At 44.6% G+C, this 16,777-nt stretch overlaps 1 protein-coding gene across 6 annotated transcripts in view; it reads right to left on the bottom strand.

Annotated features, from left to right (window-relative positions):
- The window catches only part of LOC128424082 (sodium channel protein type 5 subunit alpha-like), a 207,287-nt gene that overhangs the window by 14,510 nt on the left and 176,000 nt on the right, over positions 1 to 16,777 (bottom strand). For 4 of the 6 annotated variants that reach the window (XR_008332921.1, XM_053409898.1, XM_053409897.1 and 1 more), the window contains 2 exons: positions 16,179 to 16,301; positions 15,197 to 15,319 (listed from right to left, as the gene is read on the bottom strand). The exons of 1 other annotated variant lie outside the window; for it this stretch is intronic. Coding sequence is in view for 4 of the 5 variants with exons in the window: in XM_053409898.1 (XP_053265873.1) it covers positions 15,197 to 15,319; positions 16,179 to 16,301 (246 nt within the window). In the remaining variant the exon portion in view is untranslated. The remainder of the gene's footprint in view (positions 1 to 15,196; positions 15,320 to 16,178; positions 16,302 to 16,777) is intronic. One more of the 6 variants, XM_053409894.1, reaches the window with a different exon arrangement.

Here is a 16,777-nt window from a genome sequence, read left to right as displayed (position 1 = left end):
TAAGGAAATGAGAAATTATTCAGAAGCACAACAGGAGTTCTGCTTCCTACAGCTGTGTGGGGGAAATGACCAACTGCAGTGCCAGAATGCAAGCCACGATACCCATACGTACAATGTTTGGATGAGCTGGAGCAGATAGAGCAATAGCGAAGCCTCTGGTTCAAGGCTGGCTACAGCTTATGCGAAATGCGGCCTGCTTCCTAGTTTATTCAGCAAGTCAGAAGCATGTTACTTTATACACGGTTATCAAGCTGCAACCCTATACATACTTACTTGGGAGTAAATCCCATTGAACTCAATCAGACTTCTAGGTGGACATGTATAGGATTCACAAGTCCTTTGGATAGATTGGCTATTTTAAAAAATATTTTTTGACAGCTATCTCCTTGTGCTGCGTGGCATTGATCCTCAAAGGTCTAAGATGGAGCAGCCACCCTCCAGGTGTTTTTTAGACTAATTAATGAAATTATATAAGTCCATAATGTCATACTACCATCATAAGCAGCCCAATTTACATAACTGCTTAAACTAGTTTATTGTGGCTGAAGGCAAGACTCATAATCCAAACCTTAACATAATCTTCAACTGGGACAGTATTGTTCCTCAAAGGTCTACAACAGGGATAGCCAGCATGGCTCCCTACAGTTAATGTTGGAACTCAAACTCCCATTGGCCCCAGCCATATTGACCAATGGCCAGGGATGCTGGGACCTGTAGTCCAACTTCACCATGTCAATGACTCTCGATCTAAAAGTTAAATATAATCTGGGCTGGAGGCCAAGACACCACTGATTAGAAAACAAAGACATGCTGGAAGGGTCATGGTAATAGCCATGGCCTATACATTCTATCCAGTCAGTGTTCCAAGTCCTGTGGCGGAGGAACAGACCCCTATACGCACCTTGCACCTAAAACTGCCTTCCACAACCCTCAAAATGTTGCTGGACTCCAATTCCCATCAGCCCCCAGCCAGCATAGCCAATGGAAAGGGGTGATGAGAATTGTAGTTCAAAACATCTGGAATGCACCAGGATGGGGAAGGCTGATTTAAAGCAATATGTGAGGTATCCATGGTGCTGATTTGCACAATCTTTCCCCCCTTTTGTAAGAGGAACGAATTAGTCACCAGCTTCTATTTCACATATTGAAATGGAAGATGGGGGAAAGGGATGCGTCCTGTCCCTCCAGTCCTAATTTAGAGTTGGACTGCCATCCTGTAAGTGGGCCAACTGGGTCTGCCACTATTTAACCCTTGATTTCATTTCCCCAGTACACAGTATATTGCCACCTCCCGCATCTTATTATCTACAAAAATCTACATTTTTTTCATGGACTGTAAAGAGGACCATAAGCAACACAACATGTTTAATCGGGCATGCAAAATAATACTGTACAATTAAGGATATGATCATGTACGATCCGGCCCAAAGCCCAATGATGTCAGGGAGAATGATGCCGATTGACTTTTGGAAAGGTTTGGGACCAAATAAGACATAGATCAATCAAGATAATACCATCAAGGGAAGAAAAGTCACATTTGCAATATGGTTCCGAAGCAGCAAAAATGAATCATGTAGCAAACACATAGTATCGTCCCTGGCAGGAAATAGTATAATGGCAACATGCATTCCAATGGACAATATGACCATCAAATTACGGACACATCACTCAATATTTTGAACCACCATATGTACAGTACAAAGGGTTTACATGCATGCAGAGCATTACATTGGGGCCCAATCCAGCAAAAGGTAAGTCACAATCCAGCAGCAGAATGGAGCTTAGATGCATTAACTTATGTTCTATTGATTTAAAACTGTGCTTGGTTCAGTCATGGCAAACTTTTGTTGGACTGTTTCCATCTTACTGAGACATATTAAAGGCTTGGGAAGTCTTCTGTAAATCTGGCATTATCACAGACACTGCCAACTCTTCGTCAAGACTGAAGTAGAGGAGTGCAATAATTGGTCTACCCTTTGTGGCTTTCTCTGAATTTGAATTCTTCTGCTTTTCCCCTCCTTCTGCTTACATTTTGGAAACTGAGACAAAGTGGTAGTGAACTGGGGAGGGGATAACATTTTGAGTCACGTGTGAATTAAATTACGGGAAACGTCACTTCTTGTCCTCTAACAGGCCAGCGTCTGACTTTCTGACAAGCCCATCATATAACATTGATTTCACCATTAGTATTTGCAGTGTCTGTAAAGGAGAAGAATAGAAGCAGGATCACAAGACTCTATACATCAGAGGAAGGCGATTTGTTCTAGTGCATTGGAAAAAATACTAATGATGATGACTTTTTAAAAAATGTATTTTAGAAATCAAGGATAGGGCAGTCATTTGTTTTAATTGTGAACAAACATTCTTCTTTTGTAAGGGGGGGAATTTGGCCCTCCAAATGTTGCTGGACTCCAAATCCCATCACCCACAGGTCAACGGTCGGGGTGATGGGATTTGTAGTCCCAATAGCATCTGGAGAGTCTCAAGTTCCCATGTGTTCTGTTGGTATAGAACATTAGTACTGACTCTTGCAATGTAATGATTTGCTGGGGCGACCCAATCAGATGGGCAGGATACAAATAAATTATTATTAATAATAATAATAAACACTGGCTGTCTCTCATTTAGTACGTTCTAATACAATGTCTGCTGTAAAAAGTTGTGCTGCTTATCCCTGGAAGGAAACAGGAGGGACTGCTGTGGGACAAAGGATTTCTATGGAAACAGAAGAGATGTGGTCATTGACTATCCTGCAGGGAACTGGACCGTGTGTCAGGAATGCAGTCAAGGTGTGACTGGGGTGTGCAGTAATAAATAATAATAATAATAAATTTTATTTATACCCTGCCCTCCCCGGCCAGAGCTGGGCTCAGGGTGTCTAACACCAGTAAAACTACAATAAAAACATAATAGGGGGGGGGACAAAAAAATTTAAAATACAGGTTAAAATACAATTTAAAATGCAGCCTCATTTTAAAAGTAGCCGATAGATCAAGACCATAAGGGGAGGGAAACATAAGGGTCAGACTGAGTGCAAACCAAAGGCCAGGCAGAACAGCTCTGTCTTGCAGGCCCTGCAGAAAGATGTCCCGCAGAGCCCTGGTCTCTTGTGACAGAGCGTTCCACCAAATTGGGGCCAGTACTGAAAAGGCCCTGGCCTTAGTTGAGACCAATCTAACCACCTTGCGACTTGGGAACTCCAAAGTGTTGTCATTTGTGGACCTTAAGGTCCTCCACGGGGCATGCCAGGAGCACTCATGTGAGCACTTAAGCTCACATAAAATAGACAATAGCATCCATGAGAGTGCACATCTGTGTTGTGCTGATAACAGGGCCGGCCGGCCCATCAGGTGGACTGAGGCAGCCACGTCGGGCAGCAGAATCTCACAGGGCGGTGCCCCTACAGACGCTATGGAAGCAAGAAGGGGCAGCTTCCAGCGAGATCTGGCGACACTCTTTTCAGCCCTGTCTGGAGGTGGCAGAGATTAAAGCTGGCAAAGCATGCACTCTGCCACTGAGTTATGGCCTCTCCCTAATTAGCCTTAGGCTCTGTCCCTGTTGTATTCCCCTCTGGTTTCCTTTTGAAAGGAGGGCAGGGTAAAGATGTGCAAAATTATAGTCTGCTTTTCTAAGAGTGTTTGGTGGCACTTCATTTCTTATGTGCCGAATTCAGATATGCAAAACTCCAAATCGCGGTTTGGCTCTCATTATGTGCTTTGCTTTTATTTTTCTACAATATCTGCTCCCTTATCTATTTGGAAAATACAATCTCTGTACTGCTTTTATGTTTTGCAACTCTGATTATAGTCTCTCTGTATTTTTTTTATTTTGCATTAATAAAAAGCTTAATGTAAAAAAACCCAAAACCCAACTGTTTTAGAAAAAAAGTTAAAGAAGAGCAGGGGAGGGATGTGAACAATTAATCATAAAGCTCTCCTAAGATTCATTGTCGTTTGTCATTCACGGCTGTTCCTTCATCATAAATCAGTTACTGTATTCCTGGCTCAAGGAAGAAATAGCCTTCATGGTAGCCTGGAAAGCAAGAGTGGTAGAACATTTTGTGCTCAACAGCAGTGTAGCCTGTGGTGGTTAAGAGTGAGATCTATGCATGTGGATGTGTTTATATCTGCCCACCTTTTTCACATGAAAACCAGCGAATAAAATACTTTGGGCTTGTATGTCTAATGTCCAGAAACATTTCGTTTAAGAGCTGCTTATAGTTTGTGCCCGCTCGTGCGTTTCTGTGATGTCTGCGGCATTTTTGTTGACCCAATTAACATTATTCAAATTGAAAGTACAGTGGCACCTCTGGTTATGAACTTAATTCGTTCCAGAGGTCTGTTCTTAACCTGAAACCGTTCTTAACTTAAGGTACACTTTAGCTAATAGGGCTTCCTGCTGCCGCCACACGATTTCTGTTCTCATCCTGAGGTAAAGTTCTTAACCCAAAGTACTACTTCTGGGTTAGCGGAGTCTGTAACCTGAAGTGTTTGTAAAGACTCTCCTCCCTGCAAGAGAGGGGAGTGGTTGTGGCCGGGAGCCGGACTCCGCCTCAAGCAGGGGGCGTTTGCCCCCTGCCTTCCACTCACCTGGCTGGCGCCCATGCCCTCAGCCAGGCACCCAACCAGGTGCCTTCAAGGGGGCGTGTACAGCAGCCTAAATTCCTGCGGTGCCAGCCTCCAGCCCTCACTTTTCGTTGTCCCGTCGCGAGTCACCCACCCTCCACTCCCTTAGAGCAGGGTTTCCAGTTTTCTTTTGGCCTTGCTATGGACCTTAGGTTGGTCGCCCTGGTTGTCCGGGGCGCCTGGTAGGAATTTTTCCATTTGGCATTAGGCTTTGTGGTTTTTTCGCCTACCTCGTAGCAATCGTCACAACTTTCGTGGTATTGGTGGGTAGGTTAGGCATTGGAATAATGTGTTGTGGTGTCGAAGGGCTAGGTGTGGCCATCGCCTGCGCCTTCAATTTTTGGGTATTCCATTAAAGGAATCCGGCGGTCGTGTATTCTGTCTGATGCCTGCTTGGCGGGAGGCCATGGCATGACCCTCGGTGACATCAGGGGAGAGCTTATAGTTGGATTAGCATCAACAGGCTCCACCTACTGGTGAATAACCCCCCTTTGTTTTTTAGACTCACCCCTCTCCGAGTGGGTGGAGTCAGCTGACGTAATCCAATGCCTAAGCCAATACCTTTTCACTTGCTGTAATCAATAAAGTTGTGGCCTTTTCTTGCCCATTAACCTTATATCACGTGTCCTTGTGTTTCATTCCACTGCGCGGGGTTCGGGTCCTTGAACCACAACCCGAGGTGTTTGTAACATGAGGTACCACTGTATTAAGAAAGCAGCTCCTGTTCGAATACTGGACAAAACAAAATCTTTTGTGATGGCTCCGTGTGCGGTGAATGCAACCACACACATTTGGTCCTTGTTCAGTGCCCCTCTGTGCCAACCCAGAACTACTGCGAATACACTGCATGGCACACATGTGAGATTTTAAGACTTGAATTTCCAAATGAGGAACGCTGTGGGAAAAGGGACATGCACGCATTCAAGACACAAGCATGCGGGTTAAGCAGGGTGGGGGTGCAAAAGGATCCACCAGGCCATGCAATGCCCAGCCTTCTCTCTCCCTTCTCTCCTGTTGCCTTCTGAACACGTCAAAGAAAGCTCATTCAAGTAACAAGACAAGGTACAAAAAGCTTGGACACAAAAACATTTGGAGGGCAAGGCTATCCATGGCTACTCACTATGTGTAAGGACACAAGACACAATAAGAGATTGAGTGTTTGGGGCAGGGAGGGAGGCTCGTTTAATTTCACTGTACACAGGTTGTACAATGACAATAAAGGGATTATTATTATTATTATTATTATTATTATTATTATTATTATTATCAGTTGCTGGGAATCACAAATAGGAAGGAGTGTTGTGGCACTCAGGTCCGGCTTTCAGGCTTCCCAGAGGCATCTAGCTGGCCAGTGTGAGAGCAGGATCCTGGACTAAAGAGACCTTTGGGCTGATCCTCCTGTTCCTTGTATGTCCCAGGCCAACAAAGTACAATTCTCTTTTGAGACCCACTGATGGCAGCACTTGGGTGTTTAGAAAAACATGAGGTTATTACCATGACTCAGTGTGAATGGCGAGTTCCAAGTCTAAGAAAGCTTGTCCTTCTAGACCAGCCTTTCTCAACCTGTGGGTCCCCAGATGTTGTTGAACTACAACTCCCATCACCTCTAGCTAGCAAGGCCAGAGCTCAGGGATGATGGGAGTTGTAGTTCAACAACACCTGGCGACCCACAGGTTGAGAACTGGTGTTCTAGAGTCTAGGATGTTTAACCTAAGCTTCTTTTCCTTTCCTTTAGCTTCACTGAAAAGAATGCAGATTGTAAAGCACCTGCTCTCTCCAACTGTATATGTGTCAAGAAAACAACAGATCTGTTTCCTCAGTATTTTCAGTCTTGCGGAGGCCAAAGGAACCCAAGCTGAGCTCTGACTGAATGAAGGACAAATGAGACATTCATGAGATTAGAAATTCCGCAAATGGCCTTTTATAAAAGAGCTCCTGATCTAGGTGGGACTATGAGAAGGGGCGAGGAATTTAACCTTTTGCTGAAGTCCTGCTTTGGATCACTGTTCCACCCGCCCCCCAAAAAGCCATCCCCATTGCTCCAGTTCAGGAAATGAGGAGAGGCACCTGGTTGCTGATAGAAGGATTGAGAGCCAGCGTGTAATAATTAGGCATATTGGACAATTGCTAGGGAGATCAGGGTTCAAAATCCCCTTAGCCATGAAGCTGGCTGGGTGACCAGTCACTGTCACTCAGCCTAATCTGCCTCACAGAGTTATTGCAAGGGGAACATGGGAAGGTGTGGGAGAACCATATATGCTACCATTAGCTCCTTGGATATAAATGCAATACAACAACAACAACAAATGTCACATCTAGTTTGCCCCTGAAAATGACACTTCAACTCCTTGCTTGGACATAAGGAGTTGCACCTTCTCCACCTGTTGCAGTGAAGCAGCAGCTGCTGCCAGCAATTCTGTTCTGCTGCCAGGACAAACTGCCAAAACAGAAGTTTTTTTTAATGAAGCAGAGTGAGTGGTGATGCAGGGCATATGTATTCGTATCTGAATGTGCAACATACTTGGGTCCCCATTGAAGCAGTTGGGCATGCGTGGCTACAAATGTACACATGCATTCCTTCAGGTGCTGGAGGGTATGTGTCTTGAATCACAGGTCCCCAAAACCCTGGTTTTGGAACCTTATTTCCTACAATGCCAACACTCTGGGCACTCAGCAAACCAAGCAGACTACCAAGCTCTGTGGGGTCAAGGCCACCCTCTAGGCTTCAGAAACAGCCCAAATGCTATCAGCCAACCTCCATGACCAGGCTGTGAGCCAGCTCTTCATTCTAACCGATGCCATAAGAACAGAAGATGAACCTACTGGATCAGTCCAAAGGCACTTGTATAGTCCAGCACCCTGTTCTCACAGTGGCCATCCAGATGCCTGTTGAATACAACAGCACTCTGCCCACCTGCAATTCCTAGTATCCAAACAACCCGTGTTGCAAAAGAGAACGTGTTGCCTAAGGTAAAGGTAAAGGGACCCCTGACCATTAGGTCCAGTCGTGACCGACTGGGATTGCGGCGCTCATCTCGCTTTATTGGCCAAGGGAGCCAGCGTACACTTTCCAGGTCATGTGGCCAGCATGACTAAGCCGATTCTGGAGAACCAGAGCAGCGCACGGAAATGCCGTTTACCTTCCCGCCGGAGCGGTACCTATTTATCTACTTGCACTTTGACGTGCTTTCGAACTGCTAGGTTGGCAGGAGCTGGGACCGTGAAACGGGAGCTCACCCCATCACGGGGATTCGAACCGCCAACCTTCTGATCGGCAAGTCCTAGGCTCTGCGCCACCCACATCCCTAACGTGTTGCCTAGACACCTGAAATTCCTGACAAATGGTATTCAGAAGCACCATGTCTCTCATCACAGCGATGGTAGAGCATAGCCATTGTGGCAAGTAGCCTCTCCTCTGACTTCTGCCTCGTTTTGCACTCTGATCCAGAACTAACCACCAGCCCACCTGGGCCACATTCTGTGTCTGTGGACCATTGTTTGCCTCTCCAGAATCTGAATTCTGATCTGCCTGTGCTAGAGCTCAGCTGTGGGCCCCATGGTGCTGTCTCTGAGCTTGGGCAAGTTTTGACAATAGCCCTCAGCAACCTAGTCTACTGCATGTGTGCCACAGTTCAATGTCTCACTGTGTAGCCCACCACTGCACGAACCAGTCCTGAGCAAGAGTTTCAAATAAAAACAGGAAGGAGGGCGGGGGATGGAGCGACTACCTAGGTGTATTCGCAGAGATCAAGGATGGGGAAACTTCATTTGACCCTTGCCTCAGGGTACCTTCCCTTCACATTCAGTCCTGATGCTCTGATTAGTCCACCATCATAGGCCCCATTAACTTCAAAGAAGTTTCGCCAAGTCCATTGGCTTGAAAACTAGGCTATTGTCTCATAATGTGTTCCCACAGAATGAACCTACGAGCTATTATCATCCTTCCCGCTTGATGTATTTGTACTGGGGTATTAAAACTACTTAATACATGTCTTATAGGGGCTGAATTTCCTTCTGCACTCTAGAGCATATCGTCAGCTGGTAATAATGCAAGTTTTACTGTCCGTAAGCCATGGTTTAAGTGTGGCTAAATCTACTAAAAATAAAATGACTTGATTTTCCTGGGGCGTGTGTTCGTAATTATTCCTCACTCGAATCTGACCAAGTAAATGCACCAAGAGAGGAAGAAAAGGGCCCAGTCCAGCACAGCAGGCACTAGGGGTGGAGGAGAAATTCGACTCACAACACATTTACAGCTGAATGTATCAGATTAGCACTTTCAGAAACCAAACACAGCTGGTCTTTGAAATTTGCACTTATGTGATTTTTGTGATGCAGTTCTCCAACCAAAACATGCAAAAATGCAATTATTCAGGAAAAAGGTGCATTAAATGAAGGTATTTGTGAAAATAGTGTACAAAAATGCATATGCTTGAAAAAATATGTACATTAGTCTAAACTGCATATAAGTAAAGGGACCCCTGACCATTAGGTCGAGTCGTGACCAACTCTGGGGTTGCAGTGCTCATCTCGCTTTATTGGCCGAGGGAGCCGGCGTACAGCTTCCGGGTCATGTGGCCAGCATGACTAAGCTGCTTCTGGCAAACCAGAGCAGTGCACGGAAACGCCGTTTACCTTCCCGCCAGAGCGGTACCTATTTATCTACTTGCACTGGTGTGCTTTCAAACTGCTAGGTTGGCAGGAGCAGGGACCGAGCAATGGGAGCTCACCCCGTCGCGGGGATTCGAACCGCCGACCTTCTGATTGGCAAACCCTAGGCTCTGTGGTTTAACCCACAGTGCCACCCGTGTCCCTAAAACTGCATATAGAATTGTGTTAATTAGGGAAAAACTTGCACTAAAATGCTAATGAATTTTCATGAGGATGTTTTTTCTTTAAGCTTGCAAATTGCTGCAAAATGTGGAGGGCTGATTTTAAGATTGAGAAAAGGAGAGAACCAAAACTAGCAGTAACACATGCACAGAGTCAGAAAGTAGTTGTCTGCCTTGGTGGTGAAATAGGAGGCTTGTGTTCAAATCACAACTAAATTATCCTCAATTTTTAGGGCGGTCCTGTGCCCAACTTTACAGACAACAACCCTCTGTTTTGAGGGCAAACAGGCCTGCTGCACTTTCCCACCAGGCAGAAATCTACTGTTTGTCCTATTTAAGGTAAAGGTACCCCTGCCCGTACGGGCCAGTCTTGACAGACTCTGGGGTTGTGCGCCCATCTCACTTAAGAGGCCAGGGGCCAGCGCTGTCCGGAGACACTTCCGGGTCACGTGGCCAGCGTGACAAAGCTGCATCTGGTGAGCCAGCGCAGCACACGGAAACGCCGTTTACCTTCCCGCCAGTAAGCGGTCCCTATTTATCTACTTGCACCCGGGAGTGCTTTCGAACTGCTAAGTTGGCAGGCGCTGGGATTGTCCTATTTAACTGATAATAATTCTTTCTAAATTTGCACCTATGTATATCAACCTTGGCCCTCCAGATGTTTTGCTTAAATAAAATAAATAAAATAAAATAAAATTATGGACCTTGTTAAAATGAACATAAAGTATGATTTTAACAGAGACATTATGCAGAGGTTCAGTTGGTTAGAGCGCTAGGCAGGGCCTTTTTTGTGGTGGTTTCCTAATGGAAGAACTTCCCTTTTATAGTACAAGCTCCATTCCTGGTGGCATTTGCGCAAGCAGTGAATACATTCTAAATCTTAATTAATTCATTATTATTATTATAGAACTACACAACGTTTAGAAGGCATCTGAAGGCAGCCCTGTATCAGGAAGTTTTAAATCTTTGACATTTTATTATTATATTTTTATGTGCTGGAAGCCGCCCAGAGTGGCTGGGGGAACCCAGCCAGATGGGAGGGGTATAAATAATAAAATCATTACTGTACTACTATTACTATTATCTGTATGGCTTGGCAATATACAACTGAAATTTTTAAACTTGTGCTTTTTAAGATTTATGGATTGTATCACCAACGTTTTACTCAGAGTAAACCTATGGAAATTAATGGGCCTAAATTTGTCATGTCCATTCATTTAAGTGGGTTAAATCTGAGTATAACTAACATTGGACCTAATCTGTGCTTTAATTTGTGTTACATGGTGTTGTCTCATTTCATTTTGTTCTTTCATGTAAATCCCTTTTGGGGTGGGAGAACTGCAACAGCTGAAAAGCAGCCTTTATTTAAAACAAAAAACCACACACACACACACACACAGAGAGAGAGAGAGAGAGAGAGAGAGAGAGAGAGCGCGCCAAGTGATGATTTTATTTATGTGATGACTTCTCACTTTTTGATTCAAATGATTTCTCAAAACGGAGAAAACTAAAAAAAACCTAACGAACAGCGCAAGCCTATGTAAGTCTACTCAGAAGTAAGCCCCACTGAGCCCAGTGGGATTTACTCCTGGGGAAGTATGTCTAGGATTTCTGCCTAAACCTGCAGTGTCAGCTTAGCAGCAGGCAAGAATATAACAAATGGGACTAAGCTGCACTATACTTGGAAGCTGAAATCCTGCTTTAAAAGAAAACCTGTGTAGGCTCTGCCCAAGCCCTGAAATTTGATGACTCTTAAGAGGTAATAATTAGAAGAACCTGCAGGACTAAGAGGCCTCACAGCAGTTTTTAGGGTGCCCAAATTGTAAGCAGCTGCAGAAGAAATGGATTTGGCAAAATGGGCATTGACCGATGTCATTACCTCTGCATTGATCTTTGCACTTTTAGTATACCAAAACGAACATAACTCAGACACACTCATATAACCAGTGCATCTGAACAAAGGCATTATGCCCCTTTTAAACATATTGCATGTATGCTTGATTGACAGAGGTGGCCTAACAAAGGAAAGGAAGTGGTAAATAAACGTCCTGAACATATGGAGGGCACCAGGTTGGCTGATCTGACCCTATGACATATTTTCCAGACTGATATCTTTTAGAGCACATTAACACTTTGTACCAGCCTTCCCCTAAGTGATGCCAGCACCCGGCAGCTGGGGCCGATGGGAGTTACATAGAATCATACAATTGTGGAATCCTGACAAAATGAATCTTACAAGCAACATTGGTCCAAATGCTTTCCTAGACAGAAAATTATATATGCAAATATGGCACAGACATGCACAAGGGAACCAAAAAATACAGAAAGGATTGCAATCCTGCACACACACACACACACAAATGCTATGTTCACAAACAAGTGAGGGCGTAAACAAGCATATTAATGTCTACATCTCCAATTGCAAAGGTGCTTTGAAGGAAAGCAAGCCATGGGCTTCAAACGCAAACTCTTTCTTCCAAACATTTACATATTTGACAGAACATCAAATGCTAGCAATGATAATTTGGCACATTTGTGAGCATTTGCTTTAAAAGGGGGGTGGGGAGAAACAGCCATATCTGCTTATTGCAAACGCTCCTTTTCTTTTCTTAAAAAGAAAACATTTTGTTGTTTTTGACAATGGATTTGCACAACGGAATTCTGCACTTTTTGTTTCCGAATTTGAACTTTGTGGTTTGCATCACCTCTATTTACATGCATCTAGCTCAGAACTCTTGGAAATAGAGGGGAGCTTGAAACACTGCAAACACAGAAACACAGAACGGGAAGCGGGGCAGAAGACCATCAATTCCACCTTCCCAGCTGAAGGCAGGATCCTTCACGCATTGTGTGGGTCCAAGCAAACAGCAGGCCACAGGATGAGCAAGGTGCTACTCATCATGTAAAGCCAATGCTTCTGATAATGCCTGCATGCAAATGGCCTGAATGTAAACATGCACACACCGTTTATGGGATGGCAAGTGACATGTGCAATGAAATGGAGAAGAGGAGAGAGGCGCAGGGAATGGCATGCATGGCAAGCGCAGCTAATCCAGGCATTTCTTGAGCAGGAATCCTCCAAATGATTTGGCCACATTTCTTTTATGTTCACATTTAAACGCAGCTGTAGTGCACACTGTCTGTTTGGGAAAACTTTCCACCTGGTGATGGGTTATTTGGGTTTTTAGAAATTGAAATTTGGTAAAGGGTGTGAAAACGAATTTGTGCATGAGAGATGAGAGGCTATAGGCAAAGACATCACAACCCCAGGGTCCATTCTCAATCCTTAATCCTATATAAAGATCAGTGCTGTGTGTTAAATCTCCGCCAGGCCTGGTAAGCTCTAGAGTCAAGATGCAAACTATGGCCACATCTACCCCATACATTTAAAGTGCTCTTATTCCTCTTTAAGAGTCATGGATCCCCAATGCCCAAAATTTTGGGAACTCGAGTTTCAGTGTTTCCTAAGGACTCTCAGCTCCCTTACAAATGATAGTTCCCAGGATTCTCAGGGGAAACCGTAACTCTTAAAGTGGAACAGAGTGCTTTGAGGGCTCATCCAGACTTCCTTTTGTGCTGCGTTTCTAGTCACAGGCCTGTGCTTTACAGCACCATGATGGTAGCTCAGTTGGTACAGCATGAGACTTAATCTCTGGGTCCTGGGTTTGAGACCCAAATTGGGCAAAAGATTCTGGCATTGCAGGGGGTTGGACTAGATGATCCTCGGGATCCCTTCCAACACTACATTTCTATGTCTGAATGCTTTTTTATTCCCCGTGAAAACCCACTCTTTACTGCTGAATTGGAGCAAAACAATTCAGGAAAACCTGAATTGCTGTTTGTTCAAATTTAGTGTTAAAAAGCTACTGGGAAGAATGGAAAAAGGGGGTTTGGACACAGCGCTTTAAAGCACAGACGTGCACATAGAAAGTGAGGGGCAAAAAGTTTGGATGAGCCCTAAATGTATGCAGTGGAGGAGACGAAAAAGCCTCAGGAAGACTGGCAACAGCAAACATGAAAAGATGTTTGGTATTGTCTTCTGAAAGATGGCTCTCAGGCATCCAAATGTATTAGCATTCCTAGGGCAATTCAAAACTCCTCAAGAGCACCAGGTTGAGGAAGGCTATTGTAGCCAATATAACTTATGGCTGATTCATGCATTTGACATTTTTAGGTTCAAGAAATATCTGACTTGTGGGTTAGGGACGTCACATGTATGTACTTTCAGTGGCTGGGTTCTTGTGAACAAACATGGCACTGGGAGCCTAATCTTTCTCTTAACACTGCCTTGGCGTTGGTTTATTGGGCGGCTAGCCCATTTCAAGCCATGTGCACCATTTGTAGCGGGTGCCCTATGGTTTTATTACGCCATTTAAATGTGGGGTTTTTTCGGTAGCTGAGTTCAAGCAGCAAAATGTTAATCAGCTCATGCGCTGGTCTAGATACAGACTGAAGTAGTAAAATATCTTGGTTTAGATGAGTCTATATGTGTAGGGAATGTATGTGCCCTGGAAATTGGGTGGTGCTCTCATGCCATGCCCTCTCCTTGGGCACACTTGAGACATAACATTTGCCTAACACCTACATCCATGAAGCCCAGAACAGCTGGATTTAAACTGTCCAGTTTCCCAGCCCTTTGCAAATATTACTTCCAATGTGTGGCCATTTGGTAGTCACAGAAGCAGGAGTGGCACACATGCTAGATAGGTGAGATCTTTTCCTAACGTGGGGATGGCTCTCTGCATTTAGAGCCTTGTTCAAATAAATAGCTTCAGGCAGAAGAGGAATCTTATCTAAGTTAACTCTTAATGCAGGATATAGTAGGAACGAGGAACTGTAGAACTATATAGTGTACCAATTTGGAGATCACACCAAACCATAGTTTAGCAGGCAAGAATGAGATGCAGGCTTAGACACTCTTCCTCCCCTCCCAGAAGCAAAGCCTATGGTTTTTGCTTAACCAGTGGTTTATTTTTAACCATGGCTTGTTTGAAATGTGAACTTCAAACCATGGATTATGAAGCTGGCTTGTTCAAACAACTCTCAGTTAATACTATCGTTTAGGGTTCTGATATCAGTGGTTAATCAAAAGTGGAAGCAAAAGTTTCTGAACTCTACTTTGTAGCTGCGCTGGAGGAGAAAAGGGGGAAATGCATGGATCGGGGGCTCTCCTAGGCTCCTTCGCATCACTATGAACCACGGTTTGCTGTAACACCCAAAGGCAGCCTTTCTGTGAGGGCTCTGGTTGATGGCAACGTTTGCCTCACCTTCTGGCAGCTTTTGTGGGTGCACAAAAGGCCACCTTAAAGCTGGAGAAGCCAAATTGTTTTCTTTGGAGCACCTCATTACTGAGGCAGATTTGTCAGCCAGATGTGCGCTCAGCCTGAAATGTGTTTGTAAAGTGCTGTAGGACAAGGAATGCGGCAGGATTAGCTCATAAGGGAATCTACCAGGGTGGGCATCAGTCAAAGCTGAAGCTACTCCTACAAGCAAGCTGGATGAATTTGTCAGAGGAGGAGGGAGGCGAAAGAGGGGGTATATTGCAACATATGGCATTTATCAATTGTTTCATTTACAGCTTAGGATGAAAAACGAAAACAAAAACACAACTAAGGAATGAATGAACAAATGATGGAAGGAAGGAAGGAATGATGGCCCTCACGACATGCTGGTGGATGTCCATGGACAGGTGGGCTTCGATGAGGGGTCATGTGGGTTGTTGTTTTAACTGAATCTTACCCTCATCCCTTCAAATCGTGATAGTGCTCTTAAGGGTCTCAGAGCTCTGAGGGTCCTAAGGGATTTAATGGGACCCATTTCGGAGTATCCAAGTGTGCTAGCTATGAGGCTTACTAATGAGACCTGAATGGAGACACAAAATGGAAAAGTCCAAACCATTAGCACAAATCCTACCATTCAGCTTCTCTTCTCTGGATTTTCACCTGTAAAGATAAGCCTGGTTAATCAACTGATGAAGAAAGAGCCTAAAAGGAGGAAAAAATATATAGCATTAACCCAGCACGAAGGCAGGGGCAAAACAACCCCATCAGTATAAAAATCATTTCCAGGAGACCTTCAGGATATAGACCCATTCACTGATTTCCAGTGCAGAATGAAACCACAAGACTTCAAAACCAGAGGGAACCCCCGTCTTAAATGTTGTCTTACTTTCCTCAAGGTGAACACATGGAGCTCCAACTGATGTCAAAAGTTGGTCAGAAAAAGGAAGAAAGAAGGACCAGCAAAGTCTAATTCTGGCAGTGTTTTCCTGAAACACAAACTTTTTGTGTGTGCAGTTGATTTGAATTTTTTTATATAATTGAATGGAAACAGCAGAGATGTGGGCACAGCTCCCATTATTAAATTATGCAAACACTGTAATTTTGTGCCCTCAAGATGAATCACTACAAGACCCAGCCATTTATTACAATCCTTTGAAAAAGAATGCCATAGACTGTGATGTATCTCTGTAATACCCAATTTCGTTGTGTGTGTGTGTGTGTGTGTGTGTTTTAAATGGTGTTGGACCTGTGTCACTATATTACACCCTTCTCTAGAAAGAACTGTAGCCATTGCCTTGCTTTGGATTAGCAAAATGAAGCTGCCATGTGCCACCTTAAGGAAAGACTGGATGGCCCGTTAACCTGTGGGAAAGAGAGAGAAGGTGCTGATTACTGGAGGTGAACACACTTCATAGACACTGAAAGACGACAACCCTTACCCTTATGCTCTCAAATCGGGACAGGGCTCGGAGGGGCCTCAAGGCCCTCAGCGTCCTGAGGGATTTCATAGCGGCCAGGTGGTCATAGCCGAGAATTGATCCTATCTGGCAAATAACTGAAATCTGTGCAGATCGAATGGAATTTGAAATTATTGGTCAAGGCGGGCAAAGAGAGACAGGAAGAGACACACAGAGAAAATAGGAACAGCACAATCGGGAAGATTCTGAGAACCCAGGTAAAGTCGCTTGGCCGTTTTGATACAAGTGCAGGTGTAGGTTGTGAGCAAAGAGGGGCTACGCTTCTAACGAAGTGTCTGCTCCACCATGACTCCATGTGCCACGTGGCTCACCAAAGTGCTTAAAGTGGGCTGTGCAGTGGAATGAATGCCAAACTAAACATTCAGCTCCGGGGTCATTGGGATGAAAGAGTGGTGGAAGGTCAAAATCTGGGGAGGGTGGGAATAAAATTGAGAAATTGGGGTTGGGACAGGGGACCTACCAGGATAAGTGGCAGTGTGGCTGCCATCTTCCTTGCTCCCAACAACGCCTCAGGTACAACACAATACAGGGCAGTAGCCAAAGAAGCAGATCTGCTGGCT

The sequence above is a fragment of the Podarcis raffonei genome, chromosome 12, assembly GCF_027172205.1.
Source record: "Podarcis raffonei isolate rPodRaf1 chromosome 12, rPodRaf1.pri, whole genome shotgun sequence".
Classification (NCBI taxonomy): Eukaryota; Metazoa; Chordata; class Lepidosauria; order Squamata; family Lacertidae; genus Podarcis; species Podarcis raffonei.
The sequence above is the reverse complement of the archived record's forward strand: the minus strand, read 5'-3'. Positions and strand labels throughout refer to the sequence as shown.